The sequence below is a fragment of the Pelophylax lessonae genome (assembly GCF_965119305.1).
Source record: "Pelophylax lessonae genome assembly, chromosome: 5".
NCBI lineage: Eukaryota > Metazoa > Chordata > Amphibia > Anura > Ranidae > Pelophylax > Pelophylax lessonae.
Window position 1 is genome coordinate 474,565,589 of NC_138772.1, and position 27,767 is coordinate 474,593,355.

At 44.6% G+C, this 27,767-nt stretch overlaps 1 protein-coding gene across 1 annotated transcript in view; it reads left to right on the forward strand.

Moving 5' to 3' along the window:
- Positions 1–27,767, forward strand: part of TMEM67 (transmembrane protein 67) — a 193,312-nt gene that overhangs the window by 73,596 nt on the left and 91,949 nt on the right. Inside the window, exons 11-13 of the mRNA XM_082258322.1 lie at positions 19,409–19,474; positions 22,238–22,394; positions 27,043–27,166. Of these exons, the coding sequence (XP_082114448.1) occupies positions 19,409–19,474; positions 22,238–22,394; positions 27,043–27,166 (347 nt within the window). The remainder of the gene's footprint in view (positions 1–19,408; positions 19,475–22,237; positions 22,395–27,042; positions 27,167–27,767) is intronic.

Sequence of the window (27,767 nt, forward strand, 5' to 3'; positions counted from 1 at the left end):
GTGAGTTGGTCGTTGGGAGAGTATTGCTCCTACTGCCATGTTTGACGCATCTACTTCCAGAATGTATTGGAGGGATGGGTCTGGATGGCGTAGTATGGGAGCAGAAGTAAACCTTGTCTTTAACAGGTGAAAAGCTTTATTTGCTTCATCTGACCATTTGAATGTTTTTTTAATGCTAGTGAGCTGTGTAAGGGGTCTCACAATGGCAGAGAAGTTTCTGATGAACTTCCTGTAGAAATTCGAAAATCCAAGGAATCGCTGTAGCGCCTTGCGTGTGGTTGGTGTAGGCCAATCCTGAATGCAGGATATCTTACTCATGTCCATCTCGATTCCTGTTTTGGATATGATGTAGGCTAGAAACAGTACCTCTTCTTTATGAAACAAGCATTTTTTCAGTTTCACATAAAGGTTGTGTGCAAGCAATCTCGATAATACTAGTCTTACATGTCTTATGTGTTCAGACAGGGATCGTGAATATATAAGTATATCGTCCAGATATACCACAACACAGACATCTAGTAAGTCTCTGAAAATATCGTTTATAAATCGTTGAAAAACTGCAGGGGCGTTGTATATCCCGAATGGCATTACAAGATATTCGAACAATCCGTATCTGGTTCTGAATGCAGTCTTCCACTCGTGTCCATCACGGATTCGAATGAGATTGTATGCTCCTTTCAGGTCCAATTTTGAAAAATAGGTAGCTCCACGCACCTGCTCAATGAGCTCAGGGATAAGCGGTAGAGGATAGCGATCTTTTATTGTAATAGCATTCAATTGCCTATAGTCGATGATAGGCCTGAGACTTGAGTCCTTATTGCGGACAAAAAAGAGTCCTGCTGCTGTGGAAGAAGTGAAAGGTCTAATAAAACCTTTCTTCAAATTCTCATCCAAATAGTCTTTGAGATGGGAAAGTTCATCCTGTGAAAGAGGATAAACATGACCGAACGGCAATTTGCTATTTGGGAGTAGATCAATGCTACAATCATAGTCTCGATGGGGAGGTAGTGCTTGAGCATTTTTCTCAAGAAAAACCTCAGAGAGATCCTGATAACATAGTGGTGCAATCTCATCTGTCACCACAGACAGGATCTTCCCGAAAGACGGGAGGTTACACGTACCCTCGCAATAGCAAGAGAGGAAGGCCAGGGTCCGTTCCTTCCAATCTATGGTTGGTTGATGTGTGTGCAACCAGGGAAGTCCCAACACAATGGGAAAGTGGGGTGAAGGTATTAGATCGAAGGTAGTGGTCTCCATATGAGACCCGTTAGTAGTGACTAGGAGTGCCTGTGTCTGATCAGTGATCGGACCAGAGGATAAAGGAACACCGTTAATAAGACTCACTGAGACAGGTTTAAGTTTAGAAATAATAGGAACTTTATTTAAAGCAGCAAAACGTATGTCAATATAATTTCCACAAGATCCTGTGTCAATCATGGCCTTAGTAGTAATCCTGTTCTGGTCCCACTGTAATGTTAAGCAAACAGAAAGGTAAGGGTTAGTGATTGAAGTTGTCAATCCCCCTAGGAGGACATGTGAACACTCACCCTTCTTTTTGTTGACTAGGGGACAGACGTTTATCTTGTGATCCGGGGATGCACAGTACAAGCAGAGATTACCAGATCGTCTTTTGGCTCTTTCCATAGTTGATAGAGGTGGGCGTATGGTTCCTACCTCCATAGGAACGGGGTCAACGGCCGAAATCCGAGAAGAACTGGATAATGGCATTCCCATTTTCTCAGCCTTTCTTTCTCGTAGTCTTCTATCTATGGTGATACTGAGTTGTATCAATGCATCCAGGGTTTTTGGCAGATCCGCTCGGGCGAGCTCGTCTTTAACGGCCTCTGATAGGCCAAGCCTAAATTGGGTTTTCAGAGATGCATCATTCCATTCTGAATCAAGGGTCCATCTCTTGAATTCTGCGACAAAGTCTTCTACAGGTCTCCCACCTTGTTTCAAGGATCTTAATTGAAGATCGGCAGTACTCTGCCTATTGAGATCATCATATAGGCTAGTGAGTTCTGCTAGGAACAAGGCATAGGAGTTGAGAAGCTGGTCGCTTTTCTCAAAAAGAGAGTCTGCCCAGGCCCGAGGATCGCCTGTTAGGTAAGAAATAATAGTACAAACCTTAATGTGATCAGTAAGGTAGGTACGGGGTTTTAGCAAGAAAAGTAACTCACATGCGTTTTTAAATTGCGATCGCCTGTAAATACCAAAGGTGGATTTATTTTGGGTTCAGGGGACTGAGCAGTGGTAAGTTGTGTCAGTCTAATTACCTGCTGTGACAGAGCCTGATTGTCTTCTTTTAATTCAGCAAGTGCGTGTATTAACGCAGTTACTTGCTGTTTTAATTGTGTCATCTGAGTGGTTATTTCTGCTGAATCCATTTGTGGTTCGTTCAATCTGTAACGCTCCTGCGTTTTATGTATGATGTGGATTTTCAGCTGCAGAAATATTCCACTTCAGTAGTCATGTAGAGAAACGCTGAGACACCAATCCCAACTCCCAATGACTCATCATGTGTGGATGATCTCAATTCAGCAAGTAAATACACACACTCAATAAGATGTTTCCTAGAGTGACTTATGTATATAGTAACACAGTGATGATAGGCTGAAGAGACAGGTTGGGTAGAGATGGTAGATGACAGACACTTGAAAGGAAATGTTCTTGAAAGTAAGATAGTAGCAGATGGGATGCAGATAGGTTTAGCAATCATGTATGGTAGCAGATGACAGAGTAGCAGGTGGACATACAGGAGAGATCAACCCAGTGCAAGAACAGGTGGTAGTAGGCCCAAGAGCTAGCAATCTTAGATAATGCAGATGTAGTAATAGTCCTTAGTATGCAGAGCTAGATAGTGTAAGCTGTAGTATGAAGGTTATAGAGGTTTCCCCTGTGGGGTACTTATCACTAATAGCAATGTAGCAGAGGAGAGGTTCGGCAAGAGCGGATGATCCGGTAGCGGGATACAGGGATCAGCGCAGCGTGGTTCCGACAGCGAGGTATGCTTGCAAGCATGAGAGCTTCAAGACAGGTTAGCATCAAGGTACAAAGCAGTTTGAACGAACACATGCGAGTGAGAGCCGGCGATCTAAATAGCCATCCAGTCCGGCGCTCAGTGATGACAGCATCAGTCTTAAAGGTGTATGCGCACCTTACCAAAAGAGAATGGTGGGGCGCATACACTTATGAAAGAGTAATTAGGGTACCCAAAGGTACCAGAACATTACACTCTGCAACTTGTACCTATAGGTAAGCCTATGATAAGACTTACCTATAGGTACTGTAAATATCTCTTAAACATGTACAGTTTAGGAGATATTTAGTTTGCATGCAGCCAGTGACAGCCCCGTGCTGTGAACGTCGGCTCCCGCGCGCATATGTGGGAGTGACGTCATCGCGGCTCCAGCCAATCAGATGGCCGGATGCCGCAAACCCGGAAGAAGGGTGACCAAACATGTCACCCATGAGACAGGTGAGCGGGCGGCACTGCGAGGCTTCGTTCTAAGGTAAGTATTTCATAATGAGCTAGTATTTTAATTCTGAGGTTTACAACCTCTTTAGATAAAATCTGTCCATCTTGAGGACTCTTAGGGGTACTGCAAGTGAATAGAAATGTTAAATTAATATAAATCGCATTCCTGGAATTCCCATTAATAAATTGGTTCTTAAAATCTAAATTTAGGAGTTCCTTTCTATAATTATTTTTTTTTTTTAAATTGGAAATCCATTATTTGTCTATGAGCCACGGGCCTCAGTTATTTGCCCCCCTACCACACAGTCAATAACCGGAATATGGCTTTTTGCTATGAATAAAAATGAAACAGATGACAAGGCCAACATATATTAATACCAGATTGTGATTGATAAGTATCCAGACTAGGAATTTTGGAGAGCTGTTCTTAAAGTAAATTTATAATATTTATTTTTATCTATCTCAAAAGTTATTTATGAAACAATTTAGGGCTATATCTATATTCAGGCCCATGGGGCTAAGAGTATTAAGCTGGTATATCCACTGAGTTTCATTTTTAGATATTTTATTGCACATATCACTTCCTCTCCAATGGGATTGCATTCTATCTATCCCATAGAACTTCAATTTAGATGGATCTCTATTATGTACATTTCTAAAGTGTTTGGAGACACTATGATTTTTGTATCCTCTTTAGATGTTATAGACATGTTCGTTTATTCTTTTATATAAACATCTTGCAGTTCTTCCCACATATCCTAAACCACATGGACATAATAATAGATATGTGACATATTGTGTATTACACGTTATGAATTATTTTATCCCGCATTCCCTTCCATCTGTGGCTGAGAATGTCTCAACTTTTATTTTCTTATCTGAAGTTATTCTACAACTTTCACATTTCCAACATCTAAAAAATCCTTCTCATTGTCAAAAGGCGATTCCCTTTTTTGGGGGTTAATAACATTTTTTGCTATAAGATTTTCATAAGATTTCATAGACCGGGGCACATTTGTATATGAAAATGGGCTTGATGGGTAGTAAACCCCTTAAATGTGTCCCTCAATAGTATGGGCCAGAATTTGTTGATAATTTTTTCCACACTTTTGTATTGTACATTGAAACCTGTTATAAATGCCATGTCTTTTTTATTTAAATAATTTAGATTTATCCCTAAGTGAATCCTCTGTTTAATTAACTAGATCCCTAATTTTAGTTGGTTCTTTCTTATGATATCCCTTCTCTATAAAGCTATCAATCAACATATCTGTCTGTAGAATATAGTCTTTTTCTTTATTGCAATTTATTTTAATACGAGTGAACTGTCCTTTTAGATATTGCTCTAACCCATGCTGGCAACTTCGAGTAGATATGTAACCGTTTCTGTCCACAATTTTGAAATATGTTTTAGTTTCCAAATTACTACTATCTTTATATATTTCTAAGTCTAACTGTAACTGTAAATCAAAACAGATTTTCCCCACTAAGGGAACAATCCCCAGGATATCACCTACGGAGTAACCCTAGAGGAAATTCAGGATCATTTAGGGTGAATCGATCCTACTATTATCCACCCCCTCCCCCTAATGGACAATAAATATATTTATTTATATATATATATATATATATATATATATATATATATATATATATATATGTGTATATATATATATATATATATATATATATATATATATATAGAACATCCACCTACCCAGTATTTTACATATAGGGGAAGAGGTAGAGGCAATTATAGGGGTAAATTCACACCCAGAGGATATTATCAGCAAAACGTACAACGGGAATATAGAAACTGCCCACAGCAACAGGGGGAATGGAGGGAATAGAAAGAGCCATACAGATCACAACATCCAGGGGGAAACAGAAACAAAAGATTAGAAAGAGAGGATGTTGAGGAGGCAGGACACAAAAGAAAAGGGAAGGATAATTACTGGAATTTTGAATTTTGCAGATGCACAGTTTTCAGATAAAGAATTAGAATTACTACAGGAAGGACTTAAATATGCACCAGCCAAGGTTTTAGACTAATTTGAGATATTTGTGGACATAGAAAAGTTTGCTAGAAAGCTTAATATAAAAAAACACTTTGCGGAGAAACCAAATAGTATTACTATACCCGCACCAACAGGATAAACATAGCGGGTTAAAAAATAAATATTCAACCCCAAAACAACTCGTTACCAATATGTAGTGGTGTTTAAAAATATGGTACAACAAGAAATAAAGGGGATTAAGGTAGACAAAAAGAGAACCACTAATAAAGTATGGGACGCAATTAAAGAAATAGAAAAGAATTGAGGAATATGAAAAAGAAATGCAAAGAATCCTTGATGATAACACTGCATATCAAAAGCTAAAGGGGAACCCAACCAAGAAACTAAAGAAAAAATTGGCAGAATGGATTGAGAAGGGTACCAGACTGGGAATATTGGATAAGAAGGAAGCAAGGTATTTCAATACAAAAGCACCTAAAATTTCAGTAATATACCAGGTACCCAAAATGCATAAAAATAGTGAACAACCACTGGGCAGACCCATAATAAGTGGCATAAATTCTCTTTTCTCTATCGTTTGACAGACGCAGCTCCATCTAGTCAGAGACTATAGGGTTATGCTCCTCCTATCAGGAATAGGCACTGTGCAGGAAAAAAGCTTAACCACACCTAGTGGGGCTGTCCCTGCAGGCATAACCCCACACACCCTGCTATCATCAAACAGTTTGTTTCTGCCTAGTTGAAAATGGAAATAATCTCAACGTCTCCCTCGCACAATGAAGTTTAAAAGTCCATATTGACATGCTTGTACAAAGAAGTAGGCAGCAATTGTTAGGTTGTATTGCAGAGCCACTTCTTAAGAATACATCTTTTTAGTACAGAATGTTATGTTCATTCAGATGCTTGATGTGGATTTCATATACAGACCGCGGTCAAGAGGAGACATTCTATTATGTGAAAGTTTTTTGTTCCTAATCTATTAATCTGAAAGGTAACATGTCTCCCTAGCACAGGATGATCAGAAAATCCACACTGGCTTGTAATCAGTGGTGTATTTTGGTTTTGTGCTGCCCTAGGCAAGACTAAAATTGGGCACCCCCCAATCCCACTCCTATTTAAATTTGCCCCACCCCTTCCTGTTTAATGTATGTGACTCCCTCCAAATTTGAAGGACTACAAGTCCCAGCAAGAACCCCTGAGATATCACAAGGGGGGGGAGAGAGAGAGGGGGTGGGTAAGGGATAGTGAGGGGGGATCGGAGAAAAGGAAAGGGGGTGGGAGAGAGAGAGGGTGGTGGTGGGAGAGAGAGGGGGGGGATGAAAGAGAGAGAGCGGGGATATGAGGGAGAGAGGGGGGAGGAGGGGGGGGGTGGGTGAGAGAGGGGGGAATGGAGATAAAGCGAGGGGGTGGGTGGGGGAAACGGAGGGAGACCCCTTAGCCCGGCCTGCAGTCCCTCCTGTGCCCCGCTGTCTTTGGGTAGGTGTGTGTGTGATGCACCTACCTCCCACCTGTCCCTGTCCTCTGCGCCCTCGGTCAGCCTGTCTTCCTGTTGATGTCCCAGCTGGGAGTGGGGAGGAGGTTTGAGAAGGAGTGCAGGCTGTGGGAGGCGCCAGGTATGCTGCGCCCACTACTGCTCAGGACAGGGTGGCACCGTGGCAGTGGAGGTCTTCTCCCTCCCTGGGGTTTGGGTTCTAGCCAGCTTCCAGGGCCAGCCGGTTGCCCGCTCGCAGTGTGAAGACACTGCAGCTCAGCAGCAGCGGATGCTGTCGGGGGCAGATTGGTGGATTTTGCTTCATTGCCCTCACCCTGCTTTCACCAGACTGGCGGGACTCTTTGGGCCCCATGAGCACTACGCGCGAAGGAGCAGGAACTTAAATCCTCCTCCACTTTGAATTATGGGCAGGGCCAGGGAGTCACGGTCGTGACATCCCTGGTTGCTGGATGCCAGGCAGCTCTAGCAATCAGTGGCCAATAGAGTGTCAGGTGGAAGTGGGGGCAGCTTTTGCCGCCCCCCTGCAAAGGGCTGCCCTAGGCCTGGGCCTTGTTGGCCTAGGCCAAAATACAGCTCTGCTTGTAATTATCGTGCAGAGCACGGATGAGCAACCCAAATCAACCTTCCTGCCTGTGTCTTCAACAACAGCACACTAGCTTGTGAATGATGAACCATATCAAGCTGAACAATGATATGATATAGATACAACCTGTTCATAATAAGTAGCCATCTCTGCTTGAATGATGAAACAAACGTAATCCCAAGCTAGCTGTAAAGAGTACTTTTCAGTTTCACTGTTCATTTCATGGTATAAATTGAGACACAAAGTTGAGTTCACTGTATATTTTATGATGTAACTAGAAAGCATGGCGAGTTCAGTTCCTTATTGCCACTACTTGCACAAGATACATCTTGAATAGAAAGAAACTGTTGTGAGCAGTTGTGATTCATCATTTAAGTTGTAGAGAGGCTGGTTTCTCCAGTTCAAATGCTTGCTTTAATATTTCACCTGCTGTACATCCACTGTGTATCCAAAGGTTCCTGGGATGCCAAAAAAAGGGGGGGGGGGTGGTGATGAGCCAACCACACAGACTAATGTCTGACCCAGCTGCTTCAGAGGCTTATAATAACCAGGGATTGTGAGCCTGCACTTATAGTGGGACAGTGTATTTGGCGGGCTTAAAGAGACACTGCCCAATTATTTTAAAAAGTGTAACATGGAGTCCCAGGATAATATTTCACCTGCAGACCCCCTGGAGCGATCGCGGGACCTTCTGGTTCTCCGTCTCAGTCAGAGATTGCAAATTTTTTGCAAAATTTGATATCTAAGGTAGATTTTGTGTACCCTACCCCTAGCAGGTTTTTACCTTGGGGGGTGGTAATAATGCGGCCATTGTGGCGCTTATTTGAGGGGGGTGAGTTATCCTGTGTGGGCCCCTGGGCAGGGACTTTCTGATGCCTATTGTTCTGAGTCACCTTTTGGGGGCACTGGAGACCGCATAGCGTACCGTGGTGGGGGCTGCCATTTTACTGTGGATCATGATTTTTATATTCCCATTAGTTTATATGGGCAGCCATTTTCTACAATTCCCCATTGAGAATGCATGAGCAGCCATTTTCGTGAGGTCCATAGGCTGAACGGGCATGCAGCATGGTTTTTTAAAATATAGAGGCTGAGTTTTCTCTTCCTCTTCCTGTACAGTCTGTGTCAGTTTCGTTTTTGCATAGATCTTGCTGGAAGTCTCCTCTGTGGTCTGGTAACGTTTTCCTGGGGTTCCCTGTGGGTTTTTCTTCATTCACTCTGCTATTATCTTTTAATAACCAGGGATTGTGAGCCCGTACTTATAGCGGTGGGACCGCGTTTTTGGCGGTCTTAAAGAGACACTGCCCTATTATTTAAAAAAGTGTAACATCGAGTCCCAGGATAATATTTCACCTGCAGACCCCCTGGGAGTGATAGCGGGACCTTCTGGTTCTCAGTCTCAGCCAGAGATTGCAGTTTTTTGCAAAATTTGATGTCGAAGGTAGATTTTGTCATTGCTAGTGCTGCCAGCTGCAAATGCCCTCCGCCCTCCCCTCCATCTGCAGGGTCTTCGGACTCTGATATAGACATGGCCGCCGCAGATGCAGACCACTCTGAGGGGTTGGTGTTGTCACATTCTGACGGTGAATAGGATCTGTCCTCAGCCGCCGCGCAGGAACGCGCTTTGGAAGCTCTGAAATTTTATTTCGGGAAACTATAAAATTGGCTTATGAACCCACAGCGCCGGGTACGCAGGTGTCTTGGCTCTCGCAAATCCCGTAAATCAGGCAAGGTGTTCTTTGTCCAGAATTGTTTCATACTATTGTGGATGAACAATGGCGGCGAATTAAGTACATGTTAGTGGTGCCTAAGCATTTTGCACGCGGTTACCCCTTTGTGGAGGCAATGTCCACTAGGTGGACTGTACCACCAAAGTGGTTCCCCCGGTGTCCAGGTTGAATAAAGCGACTCCGGTGGAAGAGTCTCAAACTTTTGCGGACCCAGTGGATAGACTGGAGGAGGATTCCTTGTCCCGCCATTTACACGTGGTAGCAGGTCACATATTAAAGACTACCTTTGTGAATGTTTTGGTAGTGCAGACTGCTATGGAATGGGTGAAGTTACTTAAAAGTAACTTGGAAGCGGAACGACTCCCTCCTGCAGTGTTGGAACTACTGGACCAGTTGGCTGAAGCCCTGGTGTTCATGTGTGATACGTCCCTGGATTCAGCCCCGTTGGTGGCCAGGGCATCAGCAGTGGGGATTGCGCATGGTGTGGCTAAAAAAAGTGGACCAGGCTTCTAAAAAGGCCTTGACTGATCTTCCCTTCTTTGGGGAGAGGCTGTTTGGATCCTCTCTAAATGAGTTGATCAAAGGTATCAGAGCACTCATCTTCCCCAATCCTCTAAGGGCAAGGTGACACGTCCTAGGCGGGGGCCTTCCTTTAATGCTCATAAACGTCCTTTTCGAGCCTCCGGGTCGCAAGAGAAAGGTAAATCATTCAGATCTTCTGGTGGTTCCAAGAAGCCGTGGTCGGGAAAAGCAAAGACCAGCCAATCTGCACCTGCAGACAAGTCCTTATCTGCATGAAGGGGCACCCTCACCTGATTCTGGAGTGGGGGGACGTCTTTGTTTCTTTTTGGAACCCTGGACCTCCTTGATTCAGGTCAAATGGGTTCACGAACTGATCCAATCTGGGTACAAGATCGAATTCCGGTCTCGCCCATCGGACAGGTTCTTCCCGTCCAATCTTCGACTATCCCCAGTCCGGTTAAGGGACTTGCAAGGGGCAGTACACGATTTGCTGTCGCAAGGAGTGATTGCTCGGTTCCTTTTCAGGAACGTTTTCAAGGGTTTATTCAAACCTCTTCACCGTGCCCAGGAAGGAAGGCAAGGTGCGTCCCATCCTGGATCTGATGGCCCTGAACTGCTTTGTGCGGGTACAGAAGTTTCGGATGGAATCAATCCGCACAGTAGTGGGATCACTACACTAGGGAGATTTCTTAGCCTCCGTAGATATCAAGGATGCATATCTACACATCCCTATTTACGGACACCAGCGGTTTCTTCACTTTGTGGTCGCAGAGGAGCAAATGTCAATTTGTGGCATTACCCTTTGGTCTCGCCTCCGCTCCCAGAGTGTTTACCAAGGTCTTAGCACCAGTATTGGCATTGCTGCGCCAGCGGGGGATTGCGGTACTGAGTAATCTAGATCTCCTGTTGAGAGCGGACTCTCCTTCAGTCTTGTTGGGGGATCTGACAGTCACTGTCAGAACTCTGCAGGATTTCGGTTGGAACATAATTTTCAAGAAATCCGCACTGACACCTGCCTTTTTTTTTCACAATAAAGTGCTTTATTGAGATAAAGAGGTTACACGGACCAAATTTATACAGAACGTTGTACAATACTGACACCTGTCTTGAGACTGGACTGGGCTTGACTCTGGATTCAGCCTTGGCCAAGGTGTTTCTTCCCCTAGACAAGCTGCAAAAGTTGCAGAAGGCAATTCGATTGTTGTTGGCAAACAATCTTTCCTCTATTCGAGTTTGCATGCAGGCTATGGGTCTGATGGTATCAACCTTCAAGGCGGTTCCGTTTGCTCAGTTTCATACCAGACCTTTGCAAAGGGAGATTCTTGTTAAATGGAACAAGGATCCAAAGTCCTTGGACTTTTTGATTTGGTTAAGCCACAACACAACATCTGCTCTGTTGTGGATTAAGTCTCCAGCACTAAGCCAGGGCAAGTCCTTCCTCCCATTGTTTTGGACGGTGGTAACCACGGATGCCAGCCTATTGGGCGGGGTGCTGGGGAAGCTCTGTGCCCAGGGTACCTGGACGATGGAAGAGTCGAAACTACCGATAAATATCTTGGAGCTCAGAGCAATAAAGCTTTGTCTGAGCCATTGGAGGACTCGTCTGCAAGATTGTCCGGTTCGGATTCAATCAGACAACGCCAGGGCTGTGGCTTACATCAATCACCAGGGGGGCACCAAGAGTGTCTTGACAGCCAAGGAAGTGGTTGAGATTCTGGCCTGGGTGGAAACATGTATTCCAGCAATCTCTGCTGTACACATTCCAGGTGTGAAAAACTGGCAAGCGGCTTACCTGAGTCGTCAGGTGTAGGATCAAGGGGAGTGGTCCCTGCACCCGGAGGTGTGGGGTGGGGGACTCCCGAGGTCAATCTGTTTGCTTCTCGCCTCAACAATAAGGTTCAGAGTTTTGTACGCAGGTCTCGATGCTCTGGCCGACACCACAGACGCTCTGGGGGCTCCTTGGGGTCAGTATCGGCTAATTTATGCCTTTCCTCCCTTGAAACTCCTGCCGAGGCTTCTGCGCAGGATAGAGGTGGATGGAATTCCGGTCATTCTGGTGGCTCTGGACTGACCTCGCCAGTGTTGGCACACAGATCTAGTAAGGTTGGTTACCGATTCTCCTTGGAGACGTCCTCTCAGGGAAGATCTGCTGTCTCAAGGTCCAATCTTCCATCCTGCTTTACAGTCACTAGCTTTAACGGCATGGCTGTTGAAAGCCAGGTGTTGAGAGATAGAGGTCTTTCTGACTCTGTGATTTCTACGCTATTGAAGGCTAGGAAGTCAACTTCTAGGAAGTTATATCCTCGTACATGGAAATCGTATATTTCATGGTGTGAATCACTGAAGGCACACCCTCGATTGTTTTTTTGGCCTTTCTGCAGAAAGGAGTTGATCAGTGGTTGGCTTTGGGCACTATCAAAGGTCAGCTTTGGCTATAGATTTCCAACGCCCGTTAGCTACGCATGCTTTGATTTGTACTTTTATACAGGGAGTGCGCTCATATGGCTTCTCCGAAAAGGTCCCTGCTACTTCCGTGGGACCTCAATCTGGTATTATCTGTTCTTCAAAAGCCTCCTTTTGAGAACATTCAAGAGATTTCTTTGCTTTCATTGTCCCAGAAGGTTGCCTTTTTACTGGCTATTACTTCTGTCCGCAGAGTATCTGAACTGGTGGCGTTGTCCTGCTGTTCACCTTCCCTGGTGATACACAGAGATAAAGTGGTACTTCAACCTAATCAGTCGTTTCTTCCTAAGGTTGTTTCTGATTTTCATCTGAATGAGAACATTGTGTTGCCTTCACTCTGCCCTAAGCCCAAACATTGTAAGGAATTTGCGTTGCACTCTTTGGATGTGGTTCGGATGATCAGGGTCTATCTGGAGACCACTGAGTCTTTTAGAAAATCTGCGTTGATCATATTCAGATGGATCAGACAGACGGAAGTTCAGGCTTATTCACTGAAGGGTCAGGTTCCTCCTTTCCTGGTGAAGGCGCATTCTACGAGAGCGCTGAGTGCCTCTTGGGCTTTTCCCCATCAGGCGTCGGTGCTGCAAGTTTGCAAGCTGGCAACTTGGTCGTCTGTGCATACGTTTACAAAATTCTACAAAGTAGATGTGTTGGCATCTTCGGATGCTTCCTTTGGCCGCAAGGTTTTGCAGGCTGCTGTTTTAAGTGAACAGTTTTTTTTTTCTGTTGTTTCTCTTTGAGGGTGTATTGTGTTTTCAGGGTGAGCTCCAGTTGTTCCTGGTTGAGCTTCATGTTACCTGGTTGGCTAAGTTTAGCCTTTGGGGAGTTATGTTTCTGTTTGCATTGTCTTCCCACCACTTTATGGATATACTGCTTTGGGACATCTCTATAGTCTCTGACTAGATGAAGCTGCGTCTGTCGATGAATGATGAAGAAAACTGGATTATTGTAAGGACTTACCGTAAAATCCTTTTCTCTGAAGTTCATCGACAGATGCAGCACCCGCCCCACTACTTCTAAATGAATGTTTTTTTTTTTTCTATTCTAAACACTGCTTGCAACTAAACTGTTTGATGATAGCAGAGGCTATGCCTGGGGTTATGTCTGCAGGGACAGCCCCCATAGGTGTGGTTAAGCTTTTTTCCTGCCCAATGCCTATTCCTGATAGGAGGAGCATAACCCTATATTCTCTGACTAGATGGAGCTGCGTCTGTCGATGAACTTCAGAGAAAAAAGATTTTACAGCAAGTTCTTACAAAAATCCAGTTTTCTCTTTCGTTTCACTGACAGACACTGCTTAAATTCTTCAGACCAGTGGGTGATATGCTGTCTCTCTTCAGGAGTAGGACTAGGTGGAAACCTTTTTGGTTACACCCCTGGAGCAGTCGCAGAGGGTATATCATCACTTCCTGCTGTATGACTCCAGTTTTTTCTGCCTAGTCAGGAGTTAGGACCTGGCTCTCTGCTGGGATCTGCAGTCTTGGCATTTTTTTCTATTTAAATAAAATTTTAAATTTTTCTTTATTTTTCTTCCTGTATGAACTACAATTAACTGTTCCTATGTGAACTACGATCAACTGTCGGACTGGGCGACGCACTCGATATTCTAGATCCTTACGGTCTTCCCAGTCTGGCCTGCGAGCGTGACCCAACTATTAACTACGTGCTAGGTTGGCTACGACATAGACTGGCGAATTAAACACCTTGCAAGGTCGCATAGTCCTGGTCACGTCAACAGTCACGACCAGAGTCGCAGCATACTTCAGGCCACAGCACCCCCATTCCAAGATGGTGTGGTGGACTGCTGGGAGTGGTGCCCGCCTGGTTACCGTGGTATGGTGTACAGTGTCCCCCCCTCCTTTCCTGTGGAATTGCTGGAGTGGTCGCGGGCCCTCCCCCCGGGGATGGCAGGTCCCTCCTGTGTCCTTCCTTCCCCTTGTGTTTCCCTCTTCTCCTTTGCGGGGTACCCCCCTAAGTTGGTGACCTCATCTTTCCCTTATCTCCCCCCAGCCCCTTTTGGGGGCATGGGTGAATTTGGTAGGGGGGCTACATGATGCTGGGCTGAAGGAGCGGTGGGTGATGCCGCTGTCGGCCCCCTGTAGGCCATGTTTGTGTAGTCCAGCGGCCATGGTTTTTGGTTTCCCCATAGAGTTTCAATGGTGGCCATTTTCCTGTACTCTTATGCAGTGCTGAGGCTGAGGGGGCCTCTAGTGTCAGGTCAGAGTTTCCTCTTCCTCTTTCCAGCATCGTGTCAGACTGTTTTTGTGCTATCCAGCACGGGCGGTGAGTCTGGGGGGGGTATTTATCCTTCCTCTGCTGTATGCAGTGCCATGAGTGCGCTGATTCTTGTAGTGCCCCAGTGGTGCACAGGGGAGGGGCCTCCCCTTTGGTTTTTTTAAGTAATATTTTTTTTTTCTTTGCTGAGCAGCGCGGTTCCGTTTTAACCCTTTCATGGTCATGGAGGCTATGGAGCTTTAACCACACGATCCACTCCTGGAAGCTGCGGGACCTTCGGGTTTCAGTCTGCCCCGGTGGCCATGACGGCAGCCCTGCAGTCGTGAGTAGCCAAAGTAGATATGGACCTGCCCCCCCGCCTTCACCTGTATCCTCTGCTTCCTCAGATTCTGAGGTGGATTTGGCCGCAGTGGACGAGAGTCAGCCCACCGGGTCTGCGTCCACGCACCCTGAGTGCACCAATAGTGAGGATGAGTCCTTCACCTCTGCAGCCATGCATGAAAAAGCGCTGGTGGAGGTCCTGATTGTGTCAGTGCGGAAAACTTTAAAGTTGGAGGACTCAGCTGCTGCTGAGTCGGCGACGCCGGTGCAATTTGGCACCCGCAAATCTTCCGAGGTGACTAAGGTGTTTCCCTTTCCTGCCTATTTTGACAAGATTGTCACTACTCAGTGGGATTCCCTGAAACGCATGGTTGGAATACCTAAGCGTTTTGCTAGGAGATATCCCTTTTGAGAAGTCTCTTCTGAAGAAACTGACGGTTCCACCGTCGGTGGACTCTCCGGTTTCCAGGCTAAATAAGGCCACACTTTTACTGGTGGAGGATTCCCCGTCTTTTCGGGACCCCGTGGACAAAAGCGCTGAAGCTCTGGTCTGGTACCTTGTCACCCTGGCTGGTTCAATTTAAGATCGGTGTTTGCTATCACCATGGTATCCCAGACCTTAATGGAATGGGCTAAGATTTTGCACCAGGATCTGGATGGGAGTCGACACCCTTCTGAGCTGCTGGACCTGGCGGATCAATTAATCCAAGGGTTACAGTATATTTGTGATGCATCCCTGGACGCGGCCCCCTTGGCCGGCAGGGTTTCTGCGACGGCAGTGATCCTTCGCCGCATGATCTGGTTGAAGTACTGGTCAGCTGACCAGGCTTCTAAAAAGGTGCTGACTGATCTTTCTTTTGTAGGTAACCAACTGTTCGGTGCCTCTATGGAAGAGATTGTTAAGGGCCTTACAGGAGGCAAGAGTACATTGCTTCTGCAGGTCTTCGCTTCTTTCCGGATCTGTGGTACCTTGCTTATTCAGGACAAATGGGTCCGGGAACTAATTCGGTTCGGTTAAAAGATCAAGTTTCGGTCCTTGGCTCTGGCAAGGTTCTTTCCTTCCAACTTATGCCTGTCTCCAGAGCGGCTACAGGGCCTCTATGGAGCAGTGCAGGACCTGTTAGCACAAGGAGTTATTGTGCCGGTTCCAGAGTCAGAATGTTTCCAAGGTTTTCACTCAAATCGGTTTACAGTTCCCAGGAAGGAAGGCAAGGTTCATCCGATCTTGGATCTCAAGGCTCTGAACCACTGTGTGCGGGTTCAGAAATTTCGGCTGGAGTTCATCCACACAGTAGTAGCTTTCCTTCATCAAGGAGAACTGCTGGCTTCTATCGATCTCTAGGACGCCTATCTTCATATTCCAATATATGTCCGGCATCAGCGGTTTCTTCGTTTTGCCATGGCATGGAGCACTTTCAATTCGTGGCATTACCCTTTGGTCTCGCCTCAGCTCCTTGGGTATTCACAAAGGTTTTGGCCCCAGTGTTGGCTTTGTTACGGCAGAATGGGATTGTGTTACTAGGATACCTGGACGATCGACTTCTGCATGCAGACTCTCCCTCGGCTCTAGAAGCTGACTAGGACGCTACTGTGCGAACTCTGCAGGAGTTCGGGTAGACACTACATTTTCAGAAATCGGCACTGTCTCCGTCCACAAAGCTGGATTACTTGGGACTGATGCTGGATTCAGCGTCAGCCTGGTGTTTCTTCCTCAGGCAAAACTTCTGAAGCTATAGGATACTGTTCAACTCCTGTTGTCCAACCATCGATCATCACTCAGGACTTGCATGCAAGTGCTGGATCTGATGGTCTCCACCTTCGAAGGTGGTTCCGTTTGCGCAGTTCCACACCAGACCTTTGCAATGGGAAATTCTGATCAAATCAAACAAGGATCCGCTGTCATTGGACAATCTGATCCTGTTGAGCCGAGGTTCGAAGGAGTCTCTCCTATGGTGGCTCCGTTCCCTGGTTACGTCTGGCAAAATCTTTTTTTTCCCTGTATTGGACTGTAATCACCACAGATGCCAATCTGTCTGGATGGGGATGTGTCTTGGGAGTGTGTTCGGCCCAAGATGTCTGGACTCGGGAAGAGTCCAGGTTGCCAATAAACAATCTGGAAATTCGGACGATCAGACTTTGTCTCAATTGACGGGTCATCTGCAGGGATGCCCATATGTCGATCATCAAGGCGGCTCAGGAAGTGGTTGGCATCTTGAGGTGGGCAGACAGATATGTTCTGGCCCTATCTGCACATTCTGGTGATAGTTATGGCAAGTGGACTATCTCAGTCAGCAGATGTTGGATCCAGGAGAATGGTCTCTTCACCCGGAGGTATTTCATCAAGGTCTCAAGGTCTCTGGATCCTCTGGCCGACGCCGCAGATGCCTTGGTGGCCCCTTGGGGTTAGTATCGTCGGACTTACACCTTTCCTCCAATACAACTTCTGTTGAGATTGCTACGCAGAATCAAGGTAGAAGCGGGAGTCCAATCATTTTCATGGCACCAGACTGGCCTCTCCGGTCTTGGTACGCAGGCCTGGTAAGGCTGGTAGCAGACTTCTCTTGGAAACTTCCTCTCGGGGAAGATTTTCTGTCTCAGGGACTAGTCTTCCAGCCTGCTTTAGAGTCGCTGGATTTAACGTCCTGGCTATTAAAAGCCAGATGCTGAAGGACAGAGGGCTGTCAGAGTTGGTGATTCCTACACTGTTGAAAGTTAGGAAATCTACTTCCAGGAAGGTTTTTAATGGAGTTTGGAATGCGTACATTAAATGGTGTGAGTCGCGGGGGGTTTTTCTCTGCTCCTTTTCTGTGTCTCACCTGTTGGAGTATCTACAATTGGGTGTAGATCAACATTTGGCTCTTGGCACCATCAATGGCCAGATTTCCTCCTTGGCAATTCTTTTCCAAAGGCCGTTGGTGGCGAAGTCTTTGGTTCACACTTTTGTGCAGGGAGTTCGCCATCTGGCTCCTCCGGTGCGATCCCTGGTTCCTCCGTGGGATCTCAGTTTGGTTCTGTTGGTGCTTCAAAAGTCTCTCTTTGAAAATATTTGAGAAATTTCTCTGCTCCCTTTGTCGCAGAAGGTGGCTTTCTTAGTAGCTATTCCGCACGTCGCATGTTGGAGTTGGCTGCGTTGTCCTGTCGGTCACCTTACTTGGTGATTCATAGGGACAAATTGGTGTTGCGACCCTGCCAGGCGTTCCTTCCTAAGTTTGTCCCGGGGTTTCATTTGAATGAAGACATTGTGCTACCGTCCCTATGTCCTAAGCCTACACATCCTAAGGAAAATGCCTTACATTCTTTAGATGTGGTAAGGGCGATTCGGATTTATCTGGCGGTGGCTGAACCAATTAGAAAATTAATTTCTTTGTTTGTTCTTACAGACGGACCCGGTAAGGGACAGGCCGCATCTGCTGCGACCGTTTCCAAATGGATCAGGCAGACAATGTTGCAGGCCTACTCCATTAAGGGTCAGGTTCCTCCTTTCCCTTTAAAAGCACATTCTAGGTGGGTGCTTAGTGCCTCCTGGGCCTTCCGTGATCAGGCGTCAGTGGTTCAGGTGTGCAAGATGGCTACCTGGTTGTCTGTACACACATTCACAAACTTTTATAAGGTGGATGTACTTGCATCTTCGGATGCAGCGTTTTGCCGCAAAGTTTTACAGGCTGCGGTTGCAGAAGCTTCCGCTTCTTGTGGGTGAAGATTTTTTTCCTGGTGGTGAGCTCCAGTTGTTCCTAGTTGAGCTCCTTTTACCTGGTTGGCTTTGTTTAGCCTTGTTGGGAATTCTGTGTTTGCTGTGTTTTTTCCCACCCCTCATGTTGACACTGCTTTGGGACATCCCACTGGTCTGAAGAATTGAAGCTGTGTCTGTCAGTGAACGAAAGAGAAAACTGGATTTTTGTCTTACCATAAATTCCTTTTCTCTGAGGTTCACTGACAGACACAGCACCTGCCCCTCTGTTGGGGTTAAGTTATTTGTTCTTCTGACACTGCTTGTTACAAACTGGAGTCCTAAAGCAGGAAGTGATGGTATACCCTCTGGGACTGCCCCAGGGGCATAACCAAAAAGGTTTCCGCCTAGTCCTACTCCTGAAGAGAGACCGCATAATACCCACTGGTCTGAAGAATTGAAGCTGTGTCTGTCAGTGAGCCTCAGAGAAAAGGATTTTACGGTAAGACAGAAATCCAGTTTTTACATGGTTCCAGTCCAGATGGTTACTTGGTGCTTGCATTTAACATCTGGCTGGTATTGGTAACCGATGACTGGGTTGATTTAATAAATGAGTTGTTTGAATATTCACTTTTGTTATTGAGTCATCTCTCATCTGTAAATAAAATAAACCGATAATAGCTTTTTACATGTTTGCATAATTGAAGTGAATATTCACACAATTCTGTAAAGATTCTAAACTCCTTTAGTAAATCAGCATTCATATGTCTGGTTACCTTTAAGTGAAACCGAGAGATCTGAAATTTGCAGTATATTGCACATCCTGGTCTTACTGATTAAATGATGTATTCAAAAGGTGTGATACTCTCTATTCATTGGCTGGTTTCCTTTCTTTACAGCTGTGTCCTGACACTTCCAAGCGGTTGGATGCTGCATATGAATTCGGAACAACATATGACCAAAATGTAAGAACTGGGTGACACAAACTTTTACTGCTATAAAAAAATGTACTTTCACCCTAGTTTTGCAGATGTTTAAAAATAATCTTGAGTTCAACCATCCTAAAGGAGGAACGCTAGTGACTGTATTACAGTTTCAGATGTTGTACATGACCCAGTTCACTCACTCTTATTTAAAAAAAAACCTTTATTTTTGGGTTGAACTGGGTTTTATTTTATTTTCTGGTGCATGTGCATATCTGGGTGGGCCATGCACAAATGCCTCTCATGCGGTTAATAAAGCTATGAATGAATAAATCCTTTATCCTGGAAGGACCTGCATCTACACATTAACATGCAGTCCCAGTGGGAGCGCTCTTATGGTGATCATTATTATTTTTTACAGGTATTTGTATAGCGCTGGTAATTTACGTTATGTAACCAGAAAGCTCTATGGGCTGCTGTGTGAAAGTACTTCTACTGCACGATAAAGAACCCAAGGATCTTATGTGCAAGTTTCAAATTTAATAAAAGTTGAGTATGACTATTACCACAGTGGCTCAGTGGTAACAACACTTCCACCTAGCAGCACTAGGGTCGTTGGTTTGAATCCCCACTACGGCACTACCTGCCTGAAGTTGGCATGTTTTCCCTGTGTCTGCGCGGGTTTCCCCCGGGTACTCCCGTTTACTCCCACACTCCAAAGATATGCTGGGAGGTTAATTGACTCCTGTCTAAATTGTCCCTAGTATGTGTATGTATGAATGTGTGTTAGGGACCTTAGGTTGTAAGCTCCTTAAGGGCAAGGACTGATGTGAATGTACAGTACAGTATATGTGTAAAGCGCTATGTAAATTGACTGCACTATATATAGCAGGGAAAAAAAGTTTTGAACATGTGGACATTTTTCCAAGTAAATCTATTTCTAAAGGTGCTATTGACATGGAATTTTCACCATGTCAGTAACAACCCAAAAAATCCATACTTACAAGAAACCAAAACAAATACGTTTAGAAATTAAGTTATGTGTAATAAAATAGAATGACACAGGGAAAAAATATTGAACATGCTAACTAAAATGTAATTAATACTTGGTACAAAATCCTTTGTTGGTAATGACAGCTTTAAGACGCCTGTATGGATAAACTAGTCGCATGCATTGCTCCGGTTTGGTTTTGGCCCATTCCTTCACACAAATCTTGAAGGTTCCATGGGCCTCTTGTATAAACTCTGATCTTTAGTTCTTTCCATAGATTTTCTATTGGTTTCAAGTTAGGTGCTTGGCTGGGACCATTCTAGCAGCTTATTTTCTTTCTTTAAAACCAATTAAGAGTTTCCTTAGCTTTGTGTTTGGGTTCATTGTCTTGCTGAAATGTTCACCCTTGTTTTATCTTCATCATCCTGGTAGATGGCAGCAGATTTTTATCAAAAATGTCTTTTTATTTTAATTTTTCCATTCCGGTAAATTTTTTTTTTTCCGGTTAATTTTTCCATTCATCCTTCCTTCCATTAGATGAAGTTTGCCAGTACCGTATGCTGAAAAACAGTCCCACATCATGATGTTCCCACTGCCAAACTTCACTGTTGGTATTGGGGTGTTTTTGGCGTGATGTGCTGTGCCATTTGACCGCCAAACACGGTGTGTAATATGGCATCCAAAGAGTTAAATTTTGGTCTCATCTGACCAGACTATATTCTCCCAGTATTTCACAGGCTTGTCTAAATGTCGTGCAGCAAACTTTAAACGAGCTTCAACATGGTTTTTCTTCAGCAATGGAGTCTTGCATGGTGAGCGTGCATACAGACCATGGCAGTTGAGTGCAATACTTATTGTTTTCTTTGACACAATTGTACCTGCCAATTCCAGGTCTTTCTGAAGCTCCCCACAAGTGGTCCTTGGCTCTTGGACAACTCTTCTGATAATTCTTTTCACTCTTCTGTCCAAAATCTTGCAAGGAGTACCTGGTCATCGCCGGTTTATAGTGAAATTATGTTCTTTCCACTTCTGGATTATAGCCCCAAAAGTACTCACTGGAGCATTCAGAAGTTTAGAAATCCTTCTTTAACTAATGCCATCAGTAGGGTTTTCAACAATAAGGTGGCGAAGGTCTTTAGAAAGCGCTTTGCTTTTACCCATTATGATAAGTTTCTTGTGAGACACCTTTTTATAGGTCTTCAGTTGAGACTGAACTAGCTAATATTAATTTGCTCTGACAAGGGGCAGGATTGTTTTCTAATTACCAACAGATTTCAGCTGTTGTCTTGGCTTTCCATGCCTTTTTTGCACCTCCCTTTCTTCGTGTTTAATACTTTTTTTCCTGTGTCATTCCATTTTATTACACATAACTTCATTTCTAAACGTTTTTGTTTTGGATTCTTTGTGTGTATGGATTGCGTTGGTTGTTACAGACGTGTTGAAAATTTCATGTCAATAGCACCATTAGAAATATATTTACCTAGAAAAATGGTGACGTGTTTAATATTTATTTGTACCCGCTGTAAGTACCTGTAATAAAATACCCCATTATACATTGCAGTACAATTTATATGCCTCACCACTGATCACTGAGAAAACTGGCATTACATTGTGGTAAGTGGTATCGCATGCAGACCCAGAATAAGAGTATTCACAACAGAACACAACACAACACAGGGCACAACAGAGGTACTTTAAAGATATTATAACACAGCCCGCAGATACTCGATGGTCTGTTGTGTGTCTGTTGGTTTTTTCTGTTACAGTTTTGCTGTTAATTTCTGATGTTCATTACTTTGGTTTGCCTTGCATAGTGTGAACTCTCTGTGTACAAGATCCTCCATGGCTTTCCAGAACCTGTGTTTTATGATGTGTATCTCTCCTACCGTGGAAGTGACAGTCAGCAGAACATATGGCCTGTGCCTGTCTTAAACCTTAACCTTCAGTACAATGACCAGTTTATCAATTTAGGTAAGTCTGTAAAACTCTGCCTGTTCATACCTAGCCTCACTTATTTATCTTGAGTACCATTTTTGTGTCCCCCACCAGCCACCAATCATTCAGACTTTCGTTCCAAAGTTGTTTCTATGGAAGTTTTGGTATGCTTATTGGCCCTGTTCTGTATCACAAGATCATAACAAAGGTGTCTCTTTCCTGGAGAAGCATTATTCCACATTTTAATTGATAGAAAATCCATTGGAGGAATGTGGCTTTGTTATACGAAAGGACCTGGTTTTCATTCCACCTGTTCTTGGTGCCTCCAGCAGACCATCATTCACGCTTATGCTTTCAGCAATCGTGTTTCCCCTTCCAGTTAAGGCTCACTTTACCAGGGCTGTGAGTGCTTCTGGGAAATGTTAGCATCAAGCTTCTGTTTTCCAGGTTTGAAAGGCTTCCATCTGGTCTTCTGTTTATGCATTCCCTATGTTTTAACCAGGTGAACATTTCTGCCTCATCTGATGCTAGCTTAAGGTCTTTGAGGCAGCTCTTTTGATCTGCAGGCAGTCTCTTGTTCTTGACAAGTCTGTAAGCAGTTTTTTGGTTGTGTTGCCCACTCCTTTGTTTAGAAAAAAACTCTGTAAGTAAATTACATAACTTGCAAAGATTACAGCAATATTCAGAATTCTACCTGCATCTGATGAAACTGGCAAATGGATTCCAATCACCTCCTACATCTGGAGTGCTCAGTGGAAGGGTCTGCATATTACTAACACTTGTGCATTTCTAGATTGTTAAGAGAACAACTACTAGGAAAAGAAGTGGCAAGCATCTTTTAGCTTTCTTTTGAGAAATAGTGTACAGGATGCTCCCAAGGTTGACTTGGTCACAAGAGAACAATATTTACATTTTATGCTGTAGATTGAAATGGAAAGGTAATTTTTAGCAAGAATAATTACAAAGTGACTTGTGTAGTAATATATCATTTTTTTTTTTTTTTTGTAATAATAGAATTTTTGTAAAATCTTACCGTAAAATTATTTTCACTGAGTCCTCTGACAGTCGCCGCCTATTCATACAGTCTTCACGATTGGGTATTGACCTTCTCCGCAGAAGCAAGCTAGGCAGTAATTTTGTTAATACAAAAAACATTAACATATAGACACACCTACAGGGGGCCGTCCCTCTGGCCTATATCCTCCAGCCAGTACCACTCTAATCCAGTTATTTAGCAAGCAGTCCATGAAAAACCGTCAACCCCAAAGAGAGGAGCGGGGGCTGCGACTGTCAGAGGACTCAGAGAAAAGAATTTTATGGTAAGATTCTATTTTCTCTTACGTCCTCTGACAGTCGCCGCCCATTCATACAGTCTTCACGATTGGGACGTCCCAAAGCAGTGTAGATGTGAGGGGTGGGAAGACGCAACCTTAAAATGGGCAATGCAGCACCCAGGTCAGAGAAAAAACTGAACTGAACCAGTGGGGTAAGTAAAGCTCAACAGGAGCTAACCCAGGAAAAAAATGAAATAAACCCCATCACTAAGAGACATTAAAATAAAAAATAGCATGTCTCTTTAAACCACTGCCGCACTCAAAACCTTGCGGCCAAGAGAAGCATCCGAGGATGCCAACACATCAAGTTTGTAAAACTTAGAAAAGGTGTGTACAGAAGACCAGGTCGCCGATTTGCACTCCTGAGCCACCGACGCCTGGTGGCGAAAAGCCCAAGAAGCACTAATCGCTCTAGGGGAGTGCGCTTTAACAGGGAAGGGAGGAACCCGACCCTTAATCGAATAGGCCTGCACAATCGTCTGTCTGATCCATTTTGAAATGGTTGCCGCAGACACCGCTGTACCCTTCCGAGGTCCTTCAGGAAGGACAAACAGACAATCTGACTTCTGGAAAGAGTTTGTGGCGGAAAGGTAAACCTTGATCGCCCGGGCTACGTCCAAGGAATGCAAGGCAAATTCCTTCGGATGCTTAGGCTTCGCACAAAGTGAAGGCAACACATTATCCTCATTGAGGTGGAAGGCTGAAACCACCTTAGGAAGAAAAGACTGATTTGGTCGCAGGACCACTTTATCCCTATAAAAAACCAGAAAGGGGGAGCGGCAAGACAGAGCCGCCAACTCAGACACTCTGCGAGCAGATGTGATCGCTACTAGAAAGGCAACTTTCTGTGACAACACAGGCAAAGAGGGATCTCTCTGATGTTCTCAAAGGGAGGTCGTAAAACGGACAGAACCAGATTCAGGTCCCAGGGAGGTAAGGGAGCCTTCCTCGGGGGAGCCAGATGATGCACCCCCTGAATAAAGGTGCAAATTAAGGAATTAGACGCCAAAGGTCACTGAAAAAGAATGGCCAAGGTCGACAATTGGCCTTTAGTCTGTAGGAAGGCCAAAACCCTCGCCACTGAAAAGGAGCGGGGGTGAAGACCTTGTGACTCACACCAGGCAAAATATGCCCTCCAGGTGTGATGATAAATCTTCCCAGAGGAAGCTTTTCTAGCTTTTAGCAAGGTAGGAATGGCAGCCGACGTACCCCGGTCTCTCAAGACTTGGCTGTACTTGGCTTTCAACAGCTATCGCAAACTGCACTACAGGTGGAGACTCTTCTCTTAACTAAATCTAAACTGACAAAAGTGTGCTAGCATAAATATAGCCAGAGAAAACCAGTAAAATCCCCCCCCAGTGTCCCTATACTTGCTACGCTGCTTTTGAGAAAGCTGATTATAAAGAGGAAGTGACCTTACGCCCCTAGAGGCAAAAGCCAGCCCCGAGCCACAAAAAAATGGTGCCTGATGGAGTCAAATGGAGGAAAAGCACTTAGAAAATGGCCACTGCCCAGACAGGACATCCGCCCACACTAAAGATGGCGCCCGATCTGCGCTGGCAATGATGATGGAAAATGGCCACTGCCCTCACTCTGAGGCCAAACAGCCAGCCCTTCTAAATGCCGCAGAAAACGCCCGCACTTGCCCCCACCGGGATCTGCACAGAGCACCCCTGAGGAGAAGGAAGCCCCTACACCCCCCCCTGTATGGCGGTCTGCACCGCAGGAGCACCTCCGCAGGGACAGAGAAGGTAAAACACAGGGGGCCATCTCACGGCCATGAGGGGGATATTACAGCAAACTTTACATGTACCGCCATCCCCAGAGTGGGCCCACTCAATACCCCCTCAAAAACCCGTTCCCAGGGACAGAGGGGTAGTAGTACTAACCATACCGCAAACGTGGGCACCGCTCAGACACGGGAGACCTCCCACCTGGGTGGGGGTGCTGTCAGCCAGGAAGGATGCTAGCAACCCCGGGAATCCCAGCGAAGATAGAAAAACTTTGCAGGCTCGTCCCCGCTTCTAGGGGGACTGTCGTTGCGAGGCCTGGGCGTACCAAAAGAGTGCGACGCTCGATGGCAGACTGGGACTCCATAAGGTTCTATATTAACCAGTACGAGGCCCAGTTCTACTGATGCTTGTAGCCCTTTCAAATTCTGACTAACTAGCGAAGGTGAGAAAAAAATAAAAAGCTATTCTTAAAAGAAAAAACACTTTTCAGAAATAAAACAAGAAAAAAACTGAGACACTAGGTCCCAGCAGGGAAAACCTAGCCTACTCCTGATGCTAGGCAGCAAAGAACTGGATTAGAGTGGTACTGGCTGGAGGATATAGGCCAGAGGGACGGCCCCCTGTGGGTGTGTCTATATGTTAATGTTGTATTAACAAAATTACTGCCTAGCTTGCTCCTGCAAGGAAAGCCAATACGGAATCGTGAAGACTGTATGAATGGGGGGCGACTGTAAGAGGACGTAAGAGAAAATTATTTTTATTGTTGTATAAAATTATCAAATAGTTACAAAACAGAACCCTTGGGCATTCCCAAGCTCGGGAAAAACAACACAGCATGCGTTCAAAACTGATTTCACTCGACTTAACTATATACAATACAATTAACAATTGCTCAGTACAACAAAATAAAAGGTCAACAGGAGATAATCTTAGCTACAGCTCCATACAAAATATTCTCGTTCCCACCATGAGCAGTAATGGGCATGATCAGAACATGTGTAGGAAGTCAGTTTGGTCACTCTGAGCATTGAGAGGGGACCTCAGGGTAAATTTTATGTAAGCGTTGTGTCAGATTCTATAAGAAATTTTAAAGTGGATTAACCGGTCTCTCAGTGTGATCAGCTGAAAAAAAGAATACTCTCAAATGTCCTCCCAATCCTCACTGTCCAGGCCCGACACTTCTGCACGCCACCAAGTCTGTAGTCACTCCAACCCATTGTAAAGTGACCCTTGTATAAGACCCTGGATAAGATGTAGCTGGGAGGTGCCAAATTGAGACGGATAGGTGTGGAATTCTGCAGATACCTGAAGAAAAAGGAATTGGAAAGATCAAACTTCTGTTTCATCCTGTTGAAGGTCATCAGGGTTCCCCCAGTTCAAATGTGGTTGAGGGTCTTGATCCCCTCCCCTCCCCCCCTCTTTTTTTCCCTCCCTCCTTTTTTTTTTTTCTTTCAACAAAAAGTTGAATATTTTTAGTTGGGTATAAGGCAAGGGGAGTTGGAAACTTTAGAGTTTTTTACTATGTAAAATGGAAGGATGTCCTGTACCTATAATAATGAATTTGTTTTCACTTGCTTTGCTCCTGAATTTTGTTTTTCTGTTAAACATTTTTACAAGGAAACAATGTTAACAACTGGTTGCTGACTCGTCGAATATTTTTGGTTGACACTCTAAGTGGACGAGAAAATACTCTAAGCACCTCACCGCGTGTGATTCGAATTGCCTCTAAAATCACAATCAGGTACATTGGTACTTTTACAGATAATCACCCTTAGAACTAATGTTATAGACTTTGCACATGTGTGACACCCAACCTGTGCTCGAAATCGCTGGGTTGAAAAGGTTGTAAAAAAGGGGCTTCGTAAATATGGCGGTGTTCATTGGCATGGCGTTTCATGGCTTTGTAACTAGAATGTCACAAATGGCATTTGAGCAGTGTTAACCATTGAAGTGTTCTTCTTCTGGAGCCCCTCTCCAGGAATGCAGGAATCCCTAAACACTGGAGCTGGATGAAAAAGTACCTGCTATTAAAATGTAGGCCTTACTAAGGAGTTAGCATAATAAGCTTTCCAAAAATATATATTTTTTTAAATCTGTATTTATTGAAATATTTTCACTGTACAAAGAGTACACCTCAAACACAAAGCATAAGTTTTCAAAGTTTCCAATGCTAAAAGTATTGAGTAGTACAACAAACAATATATTAACACAAAGCAGTTAAATATATCTTGAGAGAAAGGAGGAAGAGGAAAAAAGAAAAAAAAAAAGGGGGGGGGGGGTGGGTGTTAGGAAAACAGTGGAAGAACAGCGTGTTACCAGTAAACCACCACTTGGAGTCACAC